This window comes from Hydra vulgaris, chromosome 12 (genome assembly GCF_038396675.1).
Source record: "Hydra vulgaris chromosome 12, alternate assembly HydraT2T_AEP".
Taxonomy (NCBI): Eukaryota; Metazoa; Cnidaria; class Hydrozoa; order Anthoathecata; family Hydridae; genus Hydra; species Hydra vulgaris.
The window spans coordinates 63,497,501-63,522,974 of NC_088931.1; the positions used below are offsets into that span (position 1 = coordinate 63,497,501).

The 25,474-nt window shown below is 27.3% G+C and overlaps 1 protein-coding gene across 1 annotated transcript in view; it reads right to left on the reverse strand.

Annotated features, from left to right (window-relative positions):
* Positions 1–25,474, reverse strand: part of LOC100206549 (alpha-L-fucosidase) — a 35,545-nt gene that overhangs the window by 7,117 nt on the left and 2,954 nt on the right. The window contains exons 2-6 of the mRNA XM_065814065.1: positions 16,349–16,487; positions 3,551–3,657; positions 2,678–2,808; positions 2,350–2,480; positions 2,166–2,263 (exon numbers count right to left, since the gene is read on the reverse strand). Of these exons, the coding sequence (XP_065670137.1) occupies positions 2,166–2,263; positions 2,350–2,480; positions 2,678–2,808; positions 3,551–3,657; positions 16,349–16,487 (606 nt within the window). The remainder of the gene's footprint in view (positions 1–2,165; positions 2,264–2,349; positions 2,481–2,677; positions 2,809–3,550; positions 3,658–16,348; positions 16,488–25,474) is intronic.

Here is a 25,474-nt window from a genome sequence, read left to right on the forward strand (position 1 = left end):
GAAAAACTAAAGTATTTAAACATTTTTTTGCGTTAAAATAAGATTTGTATTATGTAAACATTATTTGTACAAGCAAACAAATAATGTGAGTGACAATGTAATGAGAACATACAACTGCACGAGCGTACAAATAATGACCTCCTAGAAATAAAAAAATTAAAATTTACAAAAATAAATTCCCTGAGGAGTCACAAATAAGAAAAAATTTTATTTTACATCAGCGCCACTTTTAATATTTTAAACTTTGTTTGTTTTGTTATAATGATTTTATAACAAAATATTTTTGATCAAAACAAAATGTTTTTTCCTTTTATCAAAAAAATGAAAAAAGATTATTACAAACTTTAAACGACATCTTATAAAGAGTTTAATTTTTTATAATAATAAAGAAAAAAAACTTCTTTAACTTTATTATTAATTTTTTTGCTTGAATTTACCCTTATAGCAATATAGCTCTTGGAATGTCTTTGCTTATATTCATAAGTTTTATTTTGCGAAAAATAAAAGCTTAGAAGAATAATATTTTATAATAGTTACATCATCTTTATACAAATAACAGATTGTGCAATATCAAAAAAGTAAAAACAGAAATTTACTTATAATTAACAAAGAATTTTGATTAACTATTGTTATTTAAATTTTAAAAAAAAACTAGCTTTTTTCTAATCTCGGTTTTTCTTCCTCCTTTTGTACTTTTTACAAAAAATTAAATTCCTTGTAAACATATTATAACTTCTTTATCACAAAATAATTTTATGATGCCAAAATCACAAAGAGCTAATGAGGTTTGCTGGTTTTTATATAAAACAAAGCCTGATATATATGTATGTATGTTTGTATGTACATACATATATATCAGGCTTTGTTTTATATAAAAACCAGCAAACCTCATTAGCTTTTTCATCATTTTTTAATATTTAAACAAGTCGAAAGATATTATTTAAGCAGTAAGATAAAAGAAGTAATTAATGTTATAAAAACCACATATGAAGTTTGAATAATGATTATGTAAAAAAAGTTTACTATGCAAACTTTTTTACATAATCATCATTGGCATTGTTTGCTGATGATACTACCATTTATTCTTGCTTTGTGTACCAAATTTCAAAAAGGGGATATGATCAGAAGGAATCTAGGAACATAATTTAAGTGATGTTGCAACTTTTTCATGGGTCAAATAAACAAATGATATTAATTAACCAGAGTACAGTTCTAACAATGATGCATTAGAAACTGCAGTTTCCATTAGCAACAACTAAACCTGGAATTTTTAAAAACATGAAGTTGCATTTCACACAGCAAAATCCATTTCTCACTAGCCCACTGAGAAAAATGTAACACAGCATAACATGTTATACCAATATATGCACTATTATCTGCACCTAACCCCATAGAAACCATTTGTTCAAAGATAGGAAAAAAATATAAAAAACTGACTTTTGAAGTTGAAGAAAATTTGGTTGGTCATCCCACATAAACTATGCACAAAATCAGATGAACTAAAATATTATCCAGGAGTATTTCTTTTGTAAATTTTGTAAAATAAGTTATAAAGAAAAATTAAAATAACAACTTCAACCAATAAAAACTAATATGTAAATACATTTAATATGGTAGTGGTGTATGGTTCGTAATTCAGAGTTAAAGAGTCAAGAGAGGGTTGAAACCACAATCAAGTAGCCTCCTTGACTGTAGTGACCTTTTTAGTCTTGAGGAGGAGAATAACATAAAAAAAATCTAAACATTTAAATGTACTATGACAACTATACTATACCAAATTTAAATTAAATTTAAACAAAAATAAAAAAAAGTCAATTTAAATCATACTAATTATTGTATATGGAATCTAATCTCATCAATTGACCAACCACGATTTCTGTATTTAAACAAAACCTAACCTTACATGCAACAAACTTAATGGTTTCAATTACTCTGTAAATTAAATTGGTTTCAATTACTCTTTGCTGAAAAATTTATTTTTGTATTTTAACTTTACATTTTTATGTGTTTTATTGTTTTCGTAAATATATTTATTATTATTAAAAAAAAGATTTTATTTTTAAATTAGAAAAAAATTTTTGTTATACTTTTATGGTTTTTATTTATAGGACTTTTCTGAAATCTTTATATGAAAAAACTTTTTACATTAAAAAAAAAAAAAGTACCAGGAAGAAATCTATCTGCACAATTTTTAACATCTCCATGTTTGCACCATGCCTCTGGGCCCCATCGATCATTGACCAGTATATTATCACGCACGGGACTAGTAGAGGACAAATTTTTATTTAAAACTAATTCTAGAAATGTTGCATAAAAATCAATTTTATTGAATTAAATGACTTAACATACCTATCATTATACAACCAAGCAATAAACTCCTCTGAGCCCCAATATTTTGAAGAAGCTGGGTCTCCGTCTGACCAAATATATTCTGGCTTGTATTTATTAACAAAATCATACAACTGAGGTTTGACCACGGTCTAAAGAGAAAAAAAATCAATATAAAGCTTTAAAACTCATAAAAGATTCCATTAAAGTGAGGGAAAATCTCCTCTACACACTTAACTTCTCCCCCTCCCTATAAAAACAAAAGGTTTTTTTAAAGGGAGGGGGGATGTTAGAATTAGAATATATATAAAAATTTATATTAATAAAATAAAAACAAAAAAAATCTTACCTGAACATATTCCTGTGACTTAAAGTTATTAGCTTTATCTAACAAGAAAAGAGGATGAAACCATTCAAACAAAGAATAATACATGCCAAAGTGCACATTAGATCGACTATGAAACACAGTTGCTAATTCGCCTAGAAAAACAAAAATTTAGAGGGATTCAGAGGTTGAACAACACAATTATTGGGGGCTGTATCTAGTATGTTTTGTAAAGTTGGTCTGGATGTAAATTTGTCAGAATATAAAAGAAACTTATGTGATAGAAGAGATCTGCATGCAAGCTCATGATTTCTCCTGATACAATTAACTATTACAAAAGTAAGGTTGGTTTTTAAGGAAGTTTTTTAAACTTCTTTTTTTATTTTAATATTTTTTGTTTGTCATTGTTTTCAACATTTTATGTTATATTATGTTTTAGTCAGACGAAAGTGGTACACATGATAATACATGATCAATGAATTAATATAACATGTAACAGTAGGATTCATTTTATCGATTCATCTTTTCTCTAAATGTGAGATAAATCAAATGAAAAGTGAAACAGGTAAAAAAAAACTTATAAAATTCCTAATCAATATAAAGTAAAGTACTTGAAACTTCACAGTCCTCAAAATTATTCTGCTTCTAATGTGATCTTTGTTTTAATCAATATTATGTTCATATTTTGAATCAATATTCATGTTCATTTGAATGATAAACAAGAATCTAAACTTAGTCCTATGTATCACTAACTCACAGTATATAAAAAAGTATTAAACTTTTTTTGCTCTTATTTAAATAAGTTATGTGAAAAGGTGATTATAAAAGTAAAAAAAGAAATAATATCATAAAGCATAAAATAAAAATAAAAACAAATATTTTCTTTTCTTTTATTACCAATTAAATCACGATGAGGACCACAATCAACAGAATTCCAGTTCCAACTTACATTTGAGGGCCACAAAGTAAAACCTTCATGATGTTTACTTGTGATTACAAAATATCTAATAAAAAAGTTTATTTTTTGAACAAGCAAAAACTATAAACTTAAACTAGTTGCTATCTAAAAACTAATATTAATAGCACTATGTGAAAATATTATATATCAGGCCTTGTTTTAAAGTGTTACACGTATAGCCAATTACGTATGCCTTAAGCGATTTTACATAAGCAGTAAGCGATTTTGGTTAAGCGACTTTTTATCATTTTTTAACTTTTAAATTATTCTATCAGCGGTGAGATAAAAGAAGTAATTAATTTTTTATTAACTTTTGAATGAACTTTAAATAAACTTTTGAATTAATTAAATTTTGAATGATAGATATAAGCACTAATTACTAATAAAAAAGTCAAATTAAATTATAAATTTTTTTTTATTTTTTTTTATTTTTTTTATGTAATGATTGATTTTTTCGCTTGGAAAACGCTAATACATTAAGCTTGAAGCAAAGATCATAATACTATAATTTAATTCTGATAAAAAAATATATGATTTAAAACTAATTTAATTAAAATATATATAATTTTATTATGATAAAAAAAAAAAAAAAAATTAAATTTAGATTAAAAAGATATATAATTTAATTTTGATTTAAAAAATATATTTAAGTTTATTAAAGTTAATGCTTGGGTTTAACTTAACTGTCAAATTTATTTAAAAATATTACTAAATATTATTTAATATTGAAATTTTATTTGTTCTTAAAAAAAAAAGATCATTTTAATTGCAATTGTTTTTTTGGTTTTCATTCCTAAATTTTTTTTTAAAACTCAAAATTAAATTTTAAATAAACAGCTGCATCAAAAATTTTAACAAAACGTAAGTTAAACTTTTTTTTTAAATAATGCAAGTTAAATTGCATCGATTATTTTTTAATAAACAATATATACAGTGATATAATTTTTATAAATGATGTTAGGAAAAATAATCTTTGCTTTCACAACAAAATCGTCAATAAAATAATAAACTTTTAAAATATAAAGTAAAATAAATTAACATAATTTTTTTATTTATTACTTGCTAATTTTTTTTAAATAAAAAATCATTTGTAGTTGCAAAGCCGCAATTAAAATTTAAATTTAATAATTATCTAAAAATTCAAAAATTTAACATTTTTTAATTCATTTATGCAAATGTCGAAAAAAGAAAGAAATTTGTTAATATCAAATATTTTTTTAAATGTAATATTAAATTTAATTATTTAACATTAAAAAAAAAAAGAAAAAGAAAATAAACATTCCCTTATAGTAATAATAAAAAAGTTAAACAACATTTAACTCATTTTGCGGTAATTAATATTATTGCAGTAATTTAAAAAAGTTAATGTCTTTAAAAAATAAAAAAACAAAGAGAATTTTTTTATGTCAAAATATATTGATTTAAGTGTTTTTTATTTAAAACTTGGCCTATATATATATATATATATTTATATATATATATATATATATATATATATATATATATATATATATATATATTTTTATATATATATATATATATATATATATATATAGACCCGTGAGATTGTGTCAGATTTTTTTTTACATATTTTGTTGACAAAAAGTAAAAATTAAAATTCAAGACCGGAATTTTTTTTTTTTATAATGATAGACTGCCTGCCCCAACCAAACCCTCAGTCGATGTAGCAGCACTCCCTTGCGAGTCAGGCTATTTGTCAGTCGATGTAGCAGCACTCCCTTGCGAGTCAGGCTATAAGATAGTCGATGTAGCAACACTCCGCGCATGATTTACAGTAAAAAAAAATTAAAATAAAAACATTTTATTAAAAAAAATAAAAATAAAAACATTTTATTAAAAAAATAAAAACAAAAACATTGTTTATATTGTTAAAAACATTCAGAATGTTTTAAAAACATTCAGAATGTTTTTAAAAACATTCTGGTCAATTAAATTTGCGTTTTTGTGGTTTTTTTATATAACAATTAATTTGTAATTAAATTAATGGTTTTGACTTTCGTCCAACATTTTTGTGTTGGACGAAAGTAATTAAAAGTGACGTATGTGTTAGCGTAAGAATCACTTTTTTCCTTCCGCTCTTCCCAAAGCCAACAAACTATAGATCTATATATATATATATATATATATATATATATATATATATATATATATATATATATATATATATATATATATATATATATATATATATATATATATATATATATACACATATATATATATATATATACATACATATATATATATATACATACATAAGGGTGCATTAAACCCCCAGCAATTTTTTTAAATATTTACTTTAGTTTCGGCCCTTTGATTCCAGTGTTCCACTTCATAAATTATGACTCCAGTAAAAATTTGAGACTTTTCTGGGGCGATTTAATGGGTCCAGAACGAACAAAAATATCTGTATTTTTTGCAATAAACTATAATTAATACTATTATTGGTGTCGGTTACATTTAAACAATTAATATACACAAAATTACTTATAATTCCAGGAATTACTGCAAAGACTGTCAAATGGACAAAAGAATACTCAAATATTCCAAACAAGTATGACAAAATTTACAATATCAAACAGAGCACAGTACAATAGGTAGCATTTAGCTACTGCGATTATGGGTATATAGTTAAATATTGTCAATTGTCATCTTCGTGATCTTTGACTGTTGGTGTTGATCGTTTCCTCTTATGGCTCAACAACTTGCAGAATGTTCTGATAATTCACCTTGACTTTGGCTGCGTCTAGAAAGTCTGCACTTAGTTTCATGCAGCGTTCCACACTGTCATTGATAACATTGACAGAAATCATCTTCATTTTGATGACAGAAACAAAGAGTGAACTGGCCAGTTTTCGACATTATTGTTAAGAAAATCCACATTCAACTCTAAAAGGCTGAAAATGCACCATGAATCTGCAGTAACCAAATCTCCAAGTCTTGTTGTGGCAGTGATTTCAGTCAGAAACTTGGGTTTTCCGAAGCCAGTTCTGTAGCGATCATGCGACAGAACCATTCCATCACTAGGTCTTGTTGCCAGAAGCTTTTCGGCTAAGAACTGCAATTCAGGCTTTGAAACAATGTCACTGAATAGAGCAAGGAGCACCATTTCAGAACATTTGACACTTCAGTGCTTTTATGGGAACAAACGGTTTGGCTCTTCAAGAAGGACCATTTTGATGGAGTACAATATTTTGGACTTCCACCGAGCTTTGAGGATTGCACTTGGTCGACGAAAGTAAAACTGTCTGTTTTCTGGATCAAAGTACAGCAAACATAATTCAATGAATTCTTTAGTCTTCTTACTAATGCTCTATGGAAGATTCAGCAACTGCTTCTGCACTTTCCTTCCACATAGTAATCTGAGAAACAGTTTCTGAATCATTCGAGAAAGGTAGAGGGTCAAATGGACTGAGTGTCTCGTCGCTTCCATGAGGAACTGTGTTAAAATGCTTCTTAAATGTGCTAAATACAGTAACTTCCGGTGATTTTGATGCTTCAATATGCAAGTCGATAAAAATGTGTGTTAAAATAACTTCTCCAACTAGATGACGCCATGCAGACCAGAGCAATGCACTGCAGTGAATGTTTACTTAGATTGCAATGCACTTATTTGCTGCAGGGCCACACACGCGGCACTGACATGTCCGGTATTGCTGGCCATAATATCAAAAGTCATGCTTGCTATTGACTCAGCACAGTTCCATGACTGCAACAACTGCATTGTAGCGTTAGTGATGATATCTCCAGATCATTGATCTGTTCCTGGTTGATAAGCAGGTAGGCCAAGAATTTCAAGATTGGCGTTGCCGCCAACAGCGACCACAAGTCTTTTCTGTAAGTCATGTGTTGCCTGGCTCTTCATCAGTTTAGAATCCCAGTGCAGGAAAGCATTCTTTGGTGGAACCCATGACTTCCGAACTTCAGAAGCAATTTCTTCATTTACCATACGCCTGGACCTGTCTGCTGTGGCATATGAGCAATTTTGCTAGCATCACCTGATTCTTCAATAATGGCCTCAGTGAGTGCAATTTGTGCAGGAGAAATTTTCATTTTTGTTGCCAAAGCCACAATTCTTGGAGGTTTGAGAATGTTATAAGGTATATGAGCTGCCGTTCCAGTATGGGTAGTTCAATGGTGCATTTTTACCAGTTTCTTTTCAGAAGTCTTGAAAGGACTACCAATATCACATTTACTTTCATCACTACTTTCCTCGCTGCTATTGCTAGAGAGCTTTACTGTACAAATAGCAGATACTGAAGCAGTAGCTGCTTCTTCTGCCCTTAGTCTACTTTCTTCTTGCTTTTGCAGTCGTGGCTTCTTGCGTTGTAGCTGTAATGCCGATTTCTTGTCATGGGAGCCAAATGATGCCGTGTGGTCTGTCTTCATGGACTCTAAAAACTTTGTGTCCTAGTCATTCTTCATGACTTTTTTAGCATCTTTTACCCATAGTGGAAATATCAAATTGAGTTCTTCTGACATTTGATCAAGCTTGGCAAGTGCTGACAACGATGAACAACGATCTAGAGAAAGACCATCAAGTTTTGCATTCTTTTCAGACAGTGCCATGATTTTTTAACAGGCCTTCTTCTCTGTTATTATTGGAATATTTGCTTTCTTGAAGAAAGGAATGACTTGCTTCAACACAATTTTTGCACTGTCACACTTCGATCGCTTTATAAACAGGCCAGCTTGTTGATGAAACATGTAGTATCACAGCACTTGTTCACTTGTCGGTAATCTGCAACCACTTATCTCCGCATTTGCTTCTGTAATACCGACACCTATTCCAAACACTGAACTTTTCTAATGAGTTTTTTTAGGCGTAAACTTCACAGCAGATTATGCCATGCTATTGGTACAGTGGTTGCTAACTCCTAAAAACACAAAAAGAGTTTGAAACATTCTATAATAAGTAAGAAGCTAATGAATTATAAAACTCTTTATTCATGCTAAGTTAGAAATAAAAATTTGCAATAATTTCATAATAATGTCGTAGCAATCTATATTTCGTGCTTCATGTGGACCCATTAGGAATAATCATATTTTTATAATATATATATATATATATATATATATATATATATATATATATATATATATATATATATATATATATGTATATATATACTCTTTTAACATCTTTGCTTCCAACAAGGCTGCAGGCAACCACTAATTAGAGTCAGAAGTTACTGGAAGAGAAAAGATGAAGATTGTAGAGCAAGATAACGATTGACAGATGACTAAAAAGACTGCAAATTATATGAATCAGGAAAGCAAGATGAAGGAAGAGAATTCCAAAGAACTGATGTTTGAGGAAAGTCACAGAAAACAGTCACAGAAAAAGGATGAGACTTAATTGAATGACAAGTGAAACGAAAATGAATTTTAGAAGATAACACAAGAGACGCTAGCTATCTAGGTCAGTGCCCATTATAGTGATTGTAGAATAGAGAAAGAGAAACAACATTACAACGATGGGATAATGGTTGGAGGTTGGCTGCAAGAGCAAGTCCAACAATGTTTACAATGCATTTTTGCACCTTGTCTAAAAGACAAAGGGCATCATTAGAAGATCTGCCCCAGATATGGCAACAGTATTCCATACAAGGCTGGATTTGAGATTTATAGAGATAGAGAATAGAATCCGGAGTAAGAAAGTGTCGCCCTCGATGAAGAGATGCAACCTTAGCAGATGCTAACTTGGCAATGGATTTGATATATGGATATATGGTTTCCAAGATAGATTGAAGTAAGAGTTAATCTAAGAGGATGAAGGGTAAATGACTCATCAAATACATTACCGCTCATAAATATAAGAGATCTAAATTATTGCGATAATGATTGGTTGAAAAAAATTGAGTTTTATCTGAATTAAAGTTCACCAGCCACTGTGAGCCCCATCCTGTAGCAGAAGCAATCAGAGAATGTTGGTTTCTTATCATGACAAGAATAAATGGTAGTATCATCAGTGAACAATGCCACCTTAGATGTGAGAATAACTGGAAGATCGGAACCCCTGAAGTTACAGAATAAGAAGAGTGCTGTCCATCAAGGACAACTTTTATACTAAAGATGTTACCAGATACACCATAAGAAGAAAGCTTATGGAGAAGTACAGCATGCCAAACTTTATCAAAAGCTTTAAAAATGTCAAGAGTGATGGCCTTAACCTCTCCACCTTTATCTAATGCAAAATAAAACCTATCAGTTATTACTGTTAGCAAATCAGCTGTAGAACGAGAAGATCCAAATCCATATTGATGATCAGAAAGTAAGTTATCAGATCCAAGATAAGAGATTAAGTATTTGTTAATTAAAGATTCAAAAACCTTGCTAATGATAGAAGACTAATGGGACGGTAGTTAGACGAATCATATCGTTCTCCAGAATTTTTGATAATAGGGATAACAGATGCTGCTTTCCAGCATGCTGGAAAACAAGACTCTGATAAGCACTTGTTCAATAGTTTTGAAAGTATAGACGACAGCTCCGGAGAACATTTCTGCAAGACTATAACAGGAATGTTGTCCGGACCACAAGCTGTAGAAGGTCTAAGCAGGAAATTACTTTAGATACAGAAGGTGGAGTGATACAAATGTAAAGCAACAGATTGATCTGTTTGACGGCTATATCAGGTAGAACGCAAAAAGTGGAATCAAGAGATGATATTGATAAAAGTTCATAGTAAACAATTCAGCATTGTCTTTAGGTGAGGTAACAAAGTCTGAACCATACAGTAGTGGTGAAATAACAGATTTGCCCTTATTATTGATACTATTAAAGATTCTCCAGAAGTCACTAGAGCCTTATTTTTGTGATGAAATACAAGATTTCATGACCTGAGAGTAGCGGGCTTTGGCATTAGACGAAACCTTTTTACAATGGTTTCTAGCAGTAACAAACAGACAACTGTTTTCTAAAGAATTGTTTTGCTGATAGATATGGAAGTAATGATTTTGATTGAAAATTACACCAGCACAATGTGAGGAAAACCATGGATAAGAGTGAGACTTGACTTGGAATTGTCAAGAGGGAACAAAAGATTCCATGCCAGCCTGAATCCACGAAGTTACATAAGAAGCACATTTGTCAGCAGGAAGACAAAAGATTTCTACCCAAGGGCCATCACAAAGAAAACCACAGAAAGAGTCCCAGTCAGCTTTAAGGTAGTTGTAAGAGGTTCGATGATAGGGGATTCAGATGATGAAGAAGAATGAGATAATAGTTTTAGAGAGATCAAACCGTGATCTCTCTAAAATAATAACCTAAGGGTGAATGTGGAGAAACTGAGCACTGACTAGGATCAGAAACAAGACATAAGTCAAGTAGAGAAGGTAAATGATTAGGGTTGTCAGGAAAGCGAGTTGGAAAGTTGAATATTTGAGTTAGGGATTGAGAAAGGCAAAAGTTGTGGGCTTTAATGCCTGCAGAGTCACTGACACTAGAGCCAAGCCTTTCTGTGTGATGAGCATTAAAGTCACTAACAACAACGATATTGGCTGATAGATAAAGAGAGAGGGCTTGGTCAATATGATCAGAAACAATATCAAAAAGAGTGCAGTCTGGAGATGGAGGAGAGCGATATAGAACAAAGAGAAAGGCAATAGAGTGAAGTGGTGCTAAACGAAAGCTCATAAAAGAATAGTCTGTGGATTCAATCCTAGTTTCCCGACAAAGGGTGAATTCTTGCAAATGTAAATGCCCAGGCCAAACATGTAACTGGAGTCTTTACGAATTAAAGAAAGATAATTATCAACACTAAGATCACAAGATGAGACAGCTGAACTCAAAGTAATCTCACAAAGAGCAAGTAGGTCTGGTGAACTTTGCAAGAGATAAGACTCAACAGAAGAAAAGTTACTTGAAAGACCATGAATATTAGTGAATGATAGATTCAGAGAACTTGGTAATGACAATGGTTTTTTGGGTTTTATAGTTTTTAATACTTTAGTCATTTTTAAATTTGTTAAAGAACTTGATTCAAAGCTTAGATAGTACTCAGTTCACTGTTTAATAGCCCAAGCAATTGCCTCATTACTATTAATAAACCCTAAGCCATAACAAAGGGGTCCAAATGTGACCTTGACAATGCACACCAAAAGTACAAACCATCCATGCACAACATGGCATTGTTAATACTTTGATATATATATATATATACATATATATATATATATATATGTATATATATATATGTATATATATATATACATATATATATATATATACATATATATATATATATATATATATATATATATATATATGCAGCACCAGACTCACACGGATGACATCATACAAAATCAGGAAGTTTCGGGGGCTTCAGTACATACATACATAATAAGAGTTGCTTGCAAAATAGTTGCAGAATTTGGAGTTCCTTTGATTTGCCGGCTGTATCTTTTGGTGCCAGCTGCAATTAATGCAACAAACAATGTGCGTAAGTGAATTTTTTCAAATTACTGTCTCCATCCAGTTAAAACATTTGCGCCATCCATAGTTATGCCTACCATTAGTGACGCTATATTTTCTGCATGTACTATTAGTTGATTATTGTAGTTGTCCAGTTCCTCTTCACTTTGGAAACCTTTAAAACTGTGTTCATTGTTGTCGTCGTCACTAAGTAGGATATTTCATCTGCTATATAAACTCATTCCTTGCTTTTAGATTCATCTTCTAGACCTTCTACAGTGGTAGCTATTCCTAGAGGCTTCTGTGGAGGATCCCATTTCATTTCGGTTTTAAAAAGTTTCAAGATTAAGGTTGTCAGTTGCATTGCATTAGGTTAAGTTACATTGTCTATTGCCAGCAATCTATTTTTAAAATCTCCATTAATTGAATAGCTGATATATATAAATATATATATCAGGCCTGATATATATATAAATAGCCAAGGCCTGATATATATATATATATATATATATATATATATATATATATATATATATATATATATATATATATATATATACATATATATATTATAGGCCTTGTTTTAAAGCATAAACTGGCGTACCATTTACGTATGCGCAAAGCCAAATAACGTAAGTGGTAAGCCATTTCACAAAAGCCATTTTTTATCATTTTTTAATATTTAGACAAGTCATTTAAGCAGTAAGATAAAATAAGTAATTAACGCTATAAAATCACTTGTAAAGTTTGAATGATAATTATGTAAAAAAGTTTGCATTACAATTACATTTGATATTCGCGCTACTTACAAATGTAATAACTTAAGAAAAAATATTTATTTAAAAAAAAAAAATTAAGTTCTCTATTAAAAAAATGTTCAGTTAAAGAAAAAAAAAGCTGTTATAGGCACATAAAAAAAGAAATCATAAAATATTATTAATAATAATATTTTTATTCATCATCTTACAAGAGTAAGAATATTTATTTAGACAATATCTCATAACAAACAATAACAAAAATAATTACCCAATTTAAAAAGAATAATAAAAAACAAAACAAAAAATTTTTAGCTGAAAAATAATACACATTAAATTTTATTTTATATTAGCCTCACTTTTGAATTTTAAATTTTGTTTGTTTGTTTGTTTTGTTATAATGTTTGATTTTATAAAAAAAAAACAAAAAAAAAACATTGTTACAAACTTTAAACGACATGTTATTACGAGTTTATTATTTTTATAACTAAAAAATAACTCCTTTTATGGATATAACTCTATTATTAACATTTTTACTTGAATTTACGCTTGAAGCAATATAGCTCTTGCAATGTCTTTGTGAAAAATAATAGTTTAGCAAAATAATATTTTATAATAGTTACGTCAGCTTTGTATAAATAACAGATTGTGTGATATCAAAAAAGTAAAAACAGAAATTTACTTATAATTAAGAAAGAATTTTGATTAAAAAAGTTATTTAAATTAAAAAAAAACTAGTTTTTTTTTCTCGTTTTTTTTCTTCCTCCTTTTCTGTTTTTTACAAAAAAATTAAATTCCTTGTAAACATGTTATAACTTATAACACTGCATCAAAAATATTCATAAAACGTATGTTTAACTTTTTTGTCTTAGGGCAAGTGAAAGCGCAACGGCATATATTTTTTAATAAATGATACTTGGAAACTTGAATCTTTGACACACAAAAAAAAAACACTAATAAAGTAATTAACTTGAGTTTTTTTCTTTACAACAAGTAATATTTTTTGTTTGTTAAAGGGATCCCCAAGTGCCAAGAAAAGTTGTGTTCATATTAAAGAAAATGTTTAAAAAAAAACATTTGGGCTGAATTTTTTGATTAAAACTAAATAATGAATGCACACCATTAATTTTTAAATTCACATTTAAGTCAAAGCTTGCCGTCTCCACTTTTTTTTGGTTCTCGGAGTCTGTATAATTTTAGCTGCAATCTGCAGACTTGATAACTTATTCCATGCGTGTTTAACTCATAACAGTTTCGGTATATGATGTCATCATAAAAATTTTTCCTTCAAGATGTATTATTTTTTGCCACAACCACCAAATTATGTCAATTGTATAACTTTTTACTAAATCCCCAAAAAATTAAAATTTAACATATAACGAATATTTGCAGTAAAATGTACTGGTTTAAACTAAATATAAACTAGATACTAAAAGAATAACTTTACTAAAGCGTATAAATTAATTTAAAGTATAAACTGAATAAAAAACGAGTGACTTGAATAAAACATATAAACTGAACTAAGTAAAAAATAAATATTAAATGAATTATTTTACTAATAACCGTACAAATCAAACTAAATTAAAGTTAAGACAAATATTTGTACTAAAAGATACAAAAAATAGTTATAATATAAATATAAAAACGAAGAGTCGCATTAACTTGTTTGTTACCAGAACAAAAATCTTTTTGTAGCGACCACACATTTTTTTTGAATAAAATTTGAATAGCATAACATTTACAATTAATTAAAATTCGAATATTAAATCTCTTTTAAAGCATAACATATATATCAATAGAAAGCTAAACAAATGTACTTTTTAATTAAACAAGTTTTTAACATACATCATTAAACAATAACAAATGAAAAGTGCTTAAAACTATTGTTTTTATAAATAGTAACAAAAACATTAAGTCCAAAACAAAACTCATTTAATGAATGAAAAGAATATATCTTCTTCAAAAGACTTTGGTAATTACTTAACTAAATACTTAACACTTTTACAAGTTAAATTTTACAGTGTTAACGCTATTTGATTTTATAAATTTAAAGAAGTTCGTTTTATGAAGGATTATTTAAGATTTTTTAACTTTGTCAAGTGATAATTTTTTATAATTATACAATATAGCTTTTATTTTTTCTTGATTATGTAGAGAATTAATTAAACCTTTAGAACAAACAAATTACATGTGTCTAGAATGGAAACTTATGTACAAAACAAGATAAATTGTGAAGCATACTTGAAAGCCGCTACCAAAGACTTGCGGTAGTGAAAGAGTTAAGCCATAACTAAATGTAAATTAAACATAAAACGAATAACTCTATTAAGCCATATGAACTAAATATAAAACGAGAAACTGCATCATACTGCCTTTATTTTTCTCTGCCTCCAAACTCTAATAATCACAAAATATGTATAATTGTTTCATGATTTTGGCTGGCTTCTAAAACAAAGTAATAATAAAGCAAGTAGAAAAAAAAATTATAAATATAAAAATATATATGTATTTACATAATTTTTTACTAAATCACAAATATTTTTTGTGATTTAGTAAAAAATTATACAAATATTTGTAGTAGAAAAAATATTTATATCTTTAAAATAATAACAAAAAAATGCTATCTTAAAAAGATTTTGCGATGATGTCATATACCAAAACAGTTATGAATTAAATATGCATGGAACAAATTATCAAGTCTGCAGATTGCGGCTAGCATTATACAGACTCCAAGAACCAAAAAAAAATGGAGACGGCGAGCTTCGAATAAAACGTGAATTTATGGCGTGCATTTATTTTTTGGTTTTAATCAAAAAAATTTAGCCAAAATGTTTTTTCAAAACATTTTTTTAAATATGAACACAACTTGTCTCGACACTTGGGGATCGCTTTAATAACTTTTTAAAAGCAAAAAATCATTATTTGCGAAGCCGCAATTTTAAGAAATAACAAAAAAAAAAAAGATTTTAATTTATTTATACAAATGCAGAGAAAAGAAAGAAATTTATGTTAAATGATAATAAAAAGAGTAAATTTAATTATTTAAAATTAAAAAAAAAAAATTGAAACAAAATAGGCATTCCACAATATGTACATTTACAAAATTTGTTTTTCTTAATTAGTAAAATAAACTTGTTTTGCAGTAATTTATTTTATTGCAGTAGTTTAAAAAAGTTTATGTCTTTAAATAATAAATATAATAAAGATTATGACAAATCATGAAGAGCTATTGAGCTAAGCCGCTTTTTATTTAAAACAAGGCCTGATATAAATGCATATTCTGGTTTATGAGTTTCAGATCAATATTTGAAAAATTAATAATAACTGACACCAAGAGTTGAGGAATATTTATCATAATAAAAATTAGTTTTGATTGGTGACTCATAAGTTACTAATTCAATAAAATTATTATAATAGTTAAAATTATATATAAAAATAATATATAAAAGTTAAATATAAAATTATATATAAAAATTATTACAGTAAAAAAATTATTATAGTAAAAAAATTATATATAAAATATATTATAGTAGTAAAAAAAAATACTTTGCTCCTGAATTTTCCACAATATCTGCCCATTCATTTGCATCAAAAAACTCAGCTTTCCATTGAGGGGCAAAGTCTTGGTATCGATAATTAGGTGGATAGTTATTTGTCATGAAATCAACAGCTTCTTTTTCTTTTGCTGCAGACCAATTAAAAAAAAAAGATTTTGAAGTCAATCTTAATGAAAGTAATTATTCAAAAAACTTAACAAATGTAACACTAATAATTTAATAAATCATTGAGATTTCATTATAAAGTAATATTAAGTAATAAAAACAATGGTAATTCTGTTAAACGACCTGGAAGTTTTCAAAAACTTTACCCTATAATCTCAGATTTTTATACAGTTGAGAGTACTTAGTAAAATAAGAATTCCTCAAAAATTTTAGCCTCTGGCTCTAAAAAGATCCTGAAACTATGACGATTTTACTTTAAACAGTTGTTGACCAGGCCTCTCTTGTCCCTTCAGAACTGCAACATTTATTTAGAGATTTTAAGTTTTAAAATATTAGATCTTTTTACTGCGAATCCAATGAAATTATGAGTTGGTGCAAACTTTGAAAAGAAACAAAATGTTGTAATTTAGTGAATAAGTATAAATCAAAAAGAAAAGTTATTAAAGGTAAATATCAATAAAAAAATAATTGTAAAATCTGTTTCGAAAGATAAAATTAAAATCTATTAGTTTATAAAAGTTTATAATAAGATGGTTTGGTTATGCATTATATATTGAAATAAGAACAAATTGTTTTCATGTTCATAGGTAATCACTAAAAATAAAGTGTATTTTTTATTTCAGGTAGCCATCTAATAACATTAGACAATGCAAAACAATTGAGAGTCAATTTTCCAAATGTTGCACTTGGATATCAACTATTGGAGCTGGTTTGATGCTATAATTGGTAATGTTAATGAACATCATTTTATTGGATTCGTCACCTCCAAAAATAGTTACGAATTTTTAAGTAAAAAAATCAAGTATTTTTAAAGTTATGTGACTTGAAACCCCTAAATATACGTTACAATTCTGAGGGGATAAAAGGGACATGGCCAATATCTGCTAAAAGTAAAATATTAGTCATATTTCAGAATCTTCTTGGGGCCAGAGGTTAAAATTTTCAAGAATTCTTATTTTACTAAGCACTCTCAACTGTATAAAAATAAGCAAAATCTGAGATGTATGGTGACATGACCTGGGTCATTTGACATGGAATTACCCATTATTGCTTTATTCTTATATATATAAGTGCATGTGATGAATAAAATTGCCTTCTTGTCAAATGGAGCCAAAAAAACTGTGCAAGCTAGTGAATGGTTCGACTTAACCAGTGTACGATTAAGGGGTAATATGATAAAGTTTAACAATAATTCAAAAAAAAAAAAGCGCCATGCTGAATTTAACTTTCAAATAGAAGAAATAAATCATTGGCACTCTTGCACTGAGAGTTTTAATTTAAATTATGCATGACGTACTTTATAACAATTACAACTTTGTTGATATTATTATAGTATTATTTATTAATTAACTCTACTGTTTAATTAAACATAGAATTGATAGCAAAAATATTTTACTGAAAATACTTTCTATAAAATCAACTTATAATTTTCTTCCTCGCAAGTTCTTCAGACGAACGGTAGTTGTCGTGCACAGAAAACCATTTATGGGCATGTTTCACATCCGCGGAGTGATTGCTCCTGCTTCATTACAAGGCCTGATATATATACTTTATACATAAGCCTTATTGGGAAGCATGTGCTCCCGCATGCCTTGTTCGTCCACATTTAATTAACATGTAACTTTTTTAGACAAATTGACCACGCTTTCATCAAATAAGTGTTTTAAAAATTTGCAGCAAAAAAAAGCTATAAGAAACAACAGAATAAAACAGCAACACCTGAAGAAAGGAAACAAATGCTAGACCAAATAGAAAATCTAAACAAAATAAACTAAAAAAAAATTGAAAATTAAAAAAAGAAATATTATGTCAAAAAAATAATATCTGAATATTTTACTGTTTTTGTTTTCTTTTTTTAGGGTGTTTAGTATTTTCCCCTACCGAAATTGATACAAGTCATGAAAAAAGGCAGATAAAAATATAACAAAAATAAAAATAATTTTTGATATACAATTTGCGACTTTTGTCAGTCAGTATCTTAAGGAAACTTAACTATTTGCACTAGAAATATAAAAAATTTTAAAATTCATTTTTTAAATGTTTCTACTAAACTTTACTGTTTTTATCAATTTTTATCAAAGGAAAGCAAGAAAACTAATTGCTATTTAATTGTAAATTTTTCATTTTTTAACAAGTTTTCTTTGTAAAGAAACAAAAAGTCATTAATACAAGTATTCTAATATTAAATAGTTGGTTGTTTTCACTACCTGCATTAAAATAGTCTGCACTTTCGTTGGATTTTCTCAACTGTGCCATTAAACATGATAGTTTATTTCCTGATAAACACATTGACGATGTTCCAAAAGCTAGTGCATTTATTTAACATTTTAAACAAAATTTTGAGGAGCCTATTTAAAACTTTATTTAAAAGTTTTAAATGGGCTCCAAAAAAATAAATATTTTACATCTATTTAAAAAATTTTAAATACATTTTGTCAAACAGAGCAATTGTCAATTATGTCCATTTTCTCTAGTAATTTGTATTAAAGTTGGAAATTGGGCAATATAAAGGAAACAACTTAAGACATGCATCAAATGTAGTAAATAAATTTATAAAATATTTTCATTTAATTTCTTCCATCATTACAAAACTTATTAACCAAATAATACATTTTATAAATAAATAGCAATTTATTTTCTTATTTTTCTATTACATAAGTTTTGAGAAACAAAAGCCTTAAAACATTAAAAGCGATAAAAACCGTGAATAAATTGCATATTAAAATTTCAATTGTTGTTAAATTGTTATAAAATAAAAAATATATTTTTTCTCAATTTGTATCAAATTTGGTAGCTAAAAATAACAACCATCCGAACAAAAAAAAACAAAAAAAAACAAAGATTGCATAAAAAATTTATAAAATTTTTTTTTAATTTTTTTTTTTAAATTAAACTTATTAAGTTTATTTAATTAAAATTTGATATTTTGTTACAACATTGTTTTCTTTTTTTAGAATTGTTTTTTTTTCTCATTAGATAAGTTCAGCTTTTGCCGCAAATTATTGAAATACTTTAAAAGTTAAAAGATGGGAACTGCCACAGTCAGAGTGTCTTAAAAAATTTATATATATATATATATATATATATATATATATATATATATATATATATATATATATATATATATATATGTATATATATATATATATATATATATGTATATATATATATGTATATATATATATGTATATATATATATGTATATATATATGTATATATATATATATATATATATATATATATATATATATATATATTTATATATATATATATATATATATATATATATATATATATATATTATTTTAAAACATCAAGTAATACAGTTTCTCTCAATACAAATAATATTATTATATAAGAAATTTTCGTTGGGTTATGGATACCAGCATCATCAGCTTGTAAAATATTACAATAATTTTTAATTGTTATAGTTTATATAAAATTGTTACTATTGACGTCAGCGGTTGAGTGGCTTCTTTTGATTTTTAAATTTTAAAAATGGCGTCCAAAACATAGTTTTTACATATTGGCCTTCATCAAGGTTAATTCCACTGTTTCACGCAGAGCACATGTTGTTTTGTATTTCTAGTGCCTCTCTAATTTTTCTTTCAAACTTTTTATTTTCTACCTTTAACGTTCTTGTTTTTTCCCAAATAATATTTTCTTTGCGAAAGGTTTTATGAAATGCTAATGCAGATTGATTAGGTTTGTTTTCATTAATGCTCTTCTGATGTTGATGCATCCGCGTACTAACCTGCATTTTTGTTTCACCTATGTAAACTTTGGAGCAGTTGCATTTTATTATATAGGTTCCAGGTTGGCTGTTACTTGGTAGTTTTGTTTTGTTTCTTGATGTTAATAAAGATCTTAAAATTGGGTTTGATTTAAATACTGCTCTGTACCCTGCTTTTCGGAATATTTTTCGAAGTTTTGGTGAAAGGCCTGGTACCCAAGGTAAAGACACTACAGGAAGATTGTTACATTCTGATGGAATTTTGTTTTTATTTTGTCTTTTTTGATGAAATTGGTGTGTAATACTGCCTTTTTTTGATATACTTTGTACTCATATTTTCCTAGTGTGTTATTTGTAATGGTTATATCAAGAAAGTTAAGCGTTTTTGTTTCGTTTTCAACTTCAATTGTGTATTGTATTGCAGGGTGTTGTTGATTTAAAATATCTTGGAACTGTTTTGCTTGTTTGATGTTAGGAAATCTTGCATGACTATCGTCAACGTATCTTAACAATGATTTTAGATTAAGTGCAGGATTTTTTGTCAAAACCATTTTAATTGCATTAATTTCATGGAATTGTAGAAAAGATTCCGCGAGAACAACCATGAAAGTAAGTCCGATTGGTCCTGAGTTTTCCATTACGTGAATCTCATTGTTCCAATGAAAATAACATTGATATAACATTAATAAGCTATTTTTTATTATTTTATTATTTTTTACAAAAATGCGAAAAACATAAAATTATTCCAAAGTTGTTACGAATAAACTCTCCAATAAAAAGTAAAAGAGCAGTAGGTATAACTTTTCGTTTTAGATTTGAACTCTTAATTTGCATAAAAAATGATTCAAAGAAACGATTCTTTAATCTTATGAATGATGTTAAAAAACTTTAAAACTGTTAAATGTAAACTTAATGAAGAAGACTATATTGAATTAGAACAAATTACTGAAAAATCAAGGGAAAGCATGTTTATTAAATCAAAAGAACGATTAATAAAAAAGTTTAACATACTTCAAAGTGAACATGCAAATGGAAAAGATATTGCGAGAAAAACAACAAAATATAAAAAGGACGCAGTTTTAAACCTTTGCGATACCGATATTTCCATAAGTCACAATGATTTTCTAAACCTTGGTCCAAATTTTGTACCATCTTTTAAGCCGATACCATACATGGATATTATAACAACAACAGAGTCTTCTGCGTTAAAATTAGAAAACAACAACAAAGTAGAAAACGCTTTTTAGTATTCTTAAAACATTTAAGGAAAAATGTTTTAAGAATACTAAAAACGGAGAAAAAAATAAATAACAATCTGACAAAAGAACAGAGGATATCTTTTAGAGAAATAAAAAACGATGAAACCATTGCTATATACCCGTTTGACAAAGGAACAGGTTTTGTAAGAATTGAACATTCTAAAGCTTTAGAAAAAATCCGTGAACAAATTGGTCCGACAAAAATTATTAGTGAAGACCCTACTGCCAGTTACGCGGCAAAAATTAGAAGATTTCTTTCAAAACTAAATAAAAAACAGCGTTTTTCTAAAGAGGAATACGAAAAAATATATCCAAGTGATCCTATCCCACCTCGAATGTATGGAGTAATAAAAGCTCATAAACCAGAAAAATCGTACCCTATGAGAATAATTATTTCTACCATTGGCACACCAAACCACGGAATATCAGAATTCTTAGTTAAGATAATACAACCAGTCTTAAATGAAAATCCGACACGATTAAAAAACTCTTTTGACTTTATAAAAAAAGCTAAAAATTGGAATGTCGCCAACAATGATATTCAAGTGTCTTATGATGTAGTAAATTTGTACCCGTCAATTCCGTTAAAAAAAGCCACCGTAATACTTTTAGAACAATTAAGTAACAATTTATCATATAAAAACTTAACAAAACTAAGTATACCTGAGATAAAGCAACTCATAGAACTTTGCTTATACCAATGTTATTTTCATTGGAACAATGAGATTCACGTAATGGAAAACTCAGGACCAATCGGACTTACTTTCATGGTTGTTCTCGCGGAATCTTTTCTACAATTCCATAAAAATAATGCAATTAAAATGGCTTTGACAAAAAATCCTGCACTTAATCTAAAATCATTTTTAAGATACGTTGACGATAGTCATGCAAGATTTCCTAACATCAAACAAGCAAAGCATTTCATAAAACCTTTTGCAAAGAAAATATTATTTGGGAAAAAACAAGAAAGGTAGAAAATAAAAAGTTTGAAAGAAAAATTAGAGAGGCACTAGAAATACAAAACAACATGTGCTCTGCGTGAAACAGTGGAATTAACCTTGATGAAGGCCAATATGTAAAAACTATGTTTTGGACGCCATTTTTTAAATTTAAAAATCAAAAGAAGCCATTCAACCGCTGATGTCAATAGTAACAATTTTATATAAACAATAACGATTAAAAATTATTGTAATATTTTACAAGCTGATGATGCTGGTATCTATAACCCAGCGAAAATTTCTTATATAATAATATTATTTGTATTAAGAGAAACTGTATTACTTGATGTTTTAAAATAATATATAATATACTCTCATACAAGATGTCATCTTTTATATATATATATATATATATATATATATATATATATATATATATATATATATATATATATATACATATATATATATACATATATATATATACATATATATATATATATATATATATATATATATATATATATATATATATATATATATATATATATATATAAAATATATATATATAATTTGTTTTACCGTCAGTAAGTTCATCAGCAAGCTTCCTGATAAACCTACTGATGGTGAAATAAGCTGTTAAAGAAAAAAATTAGATAAGTGTTTTTACAAATTTATTACTGCTCTGCAGCTGTATTCACATCTCTCTGTTAAACCTAACAATAAGCTATTGGCTGATTAAAAGTAAAGTACTAGTTTTAAATGCCAGCAATAAAATAAAATTGTATTCTTATGTCACATTAGGTTAATGGCAGGAGTAAAATTAGTTATCGAAAGGCTGTTAATGCCAAAATCTAACCCTGCTCTACTCTATTGTTAAAACTGCTATCAGAGGAAATTTCTATTAATTAAAAAATGGTATCCAATCAAAACAAGCATAAACAAATAAGTTTACTTTTTTAACAAATAAGCTATAATATATACTACATCAAATTTATATGATTTATCCCTTAATTGTTAAAAAACTTATGTATATTATTTATAAACTTGTTACATTTAAAAATAAATGTTATTATAAAATGAAATGTATTTTGCATTTGATTATAATGCATGCACTGCATATACAACCCTCAGAATTATGAAAAAATAAGGTCAGCAATAATTTGCTAATCTCAATTTTTCAGAGGTTGGCATCAGGTCGGCAGATGACTTGAAAGATTACAAATTATATGAATCAGGAAAGAGAGAAGGAAGCAAATTCCAAAGAACTGATGTTTGAGGAAAAAAAAATTAGATAAATACGAGTTTTTGGAGCATTTAGAAACAGTCACAGTAAAAGGATGAGACTTAATTGAATAACAAGTAACACGATAATGAATTTTAGCAGATGGCACAAGAGATGCTAACTCTTTAGAGCAGTGCCCATTAAAGTATTTGTAGAAAAGAGAAAAAGAAGCAACATTACAATGATGTGATAATGGTTGGAGGTTGGCTGCAAGAGCAGGTCTATATACTATATAAAAAAGAAAGAAATCTTAACATAAGAGAAATTCAAAAAAAAATTAAAACTTATATACTTCTAAAAAAAAATCAACTAATATAAATCTGAAAAAATAAAACTCTAATAGAAAATTATTTTTAACTATATTTTGCAATTACGTTAAGTTTGAATAACTTATCGCATTGGTTTGACAAGTTTCTGATTTTTCAAACCAAAGCGACAAACTATAAAACTTCGATATTTTTTAATGTTTTTATAATATTAGGTGAACTCTTCTTAACAAATAAAAAACTTACATCTAATTATCATTTAATAAAAATTTTTATTGAATTTATCAAAGAGTATTTTTAAAAAAAATTTATTGAAACGCATTCGTTGTTGTTGTTGTTTATAAAATTAAGAATACAAATTGTTTAAAAAAATTCATCATTAAAAAAAAACTTTTAAAATAAATAGAAGTTTTATTTAATATTCTATGATAATTTTTTTTAATAACATTTTAAAACTTTATTTACAAGTATTTAAGTGTAAAAAAATTTTATTAGAAAGTTTAGTATAACAAAAAGAAAAAAAATAACTTTGTTATATTTTTGCCTATTAAATTTATGGATTCATCATAAAAGTTTATGAAAAAAATTGATTTCGTTGTTGTTTATAAAATTAATTTTTCAAATTGTTTTAAAAACATTTATACTCATCATAAAAAATATACTTTTTAACAATATATCTTTCGATAATTTTAATGTCTTTTATAGCATACAATTTTTAAACGTTTTTAAAAATCTAAAATGCTGTGGTTAAGTTGTTGCAAAAAATAATAAATATGTGGTCAGGAATAGAGTACGATCGCACGCCTTTCCTGCCAACAACAGATTTAAGAGTTACTTTTAGATGTTTTTGAACTATTGTTAATTTTTTTTTTGGTTTTTAGAGAATATTTAAATATTATAATTAAAAAGTTGAATAACATTTTTTGTATGTTTTCTACTAAAGATTCATTTTAGCCTAAGAAAAGTTCATTTTAAAAGTTTTTTTGTTTTAGCCTAAGAAAAGTTCATTTAAAAAAAGAAATGTTCATTTTAGCCTAAGAAAAGTTCATCAACCCTCTTCTTTAACCCAACCCCTTAACTTGCTCCTTTACCCTAAGAAAGTTTCATCTAAGCCTAATAAAAGTTTATTTAAAAAGTTAATTTTAAAATATTTTTTGAATAATTAGTATAATTAGTATAATTGAATAATTTTCTGAAAGAACACAGTACAAGGTACACAGTAACATAACTCATATTGGAGTTAATATATAGTTTAAACACTAAGAAAATAAACCTCCACTTTACACACGGTGCAATAAAGATTGCGATTTGAAATGTGTCACAATTAAATTACTCTGTTTTAATATTTGGATCCTTTTGAAAAAATCAAAGAAAATAGAGCTATGAAAAAATGTGTAATCCATAAGAGTTGAAAGGCATAAACATAAAATTAAAAAAATGAAACTGAGTGTAAAGTAGATACGAACTCT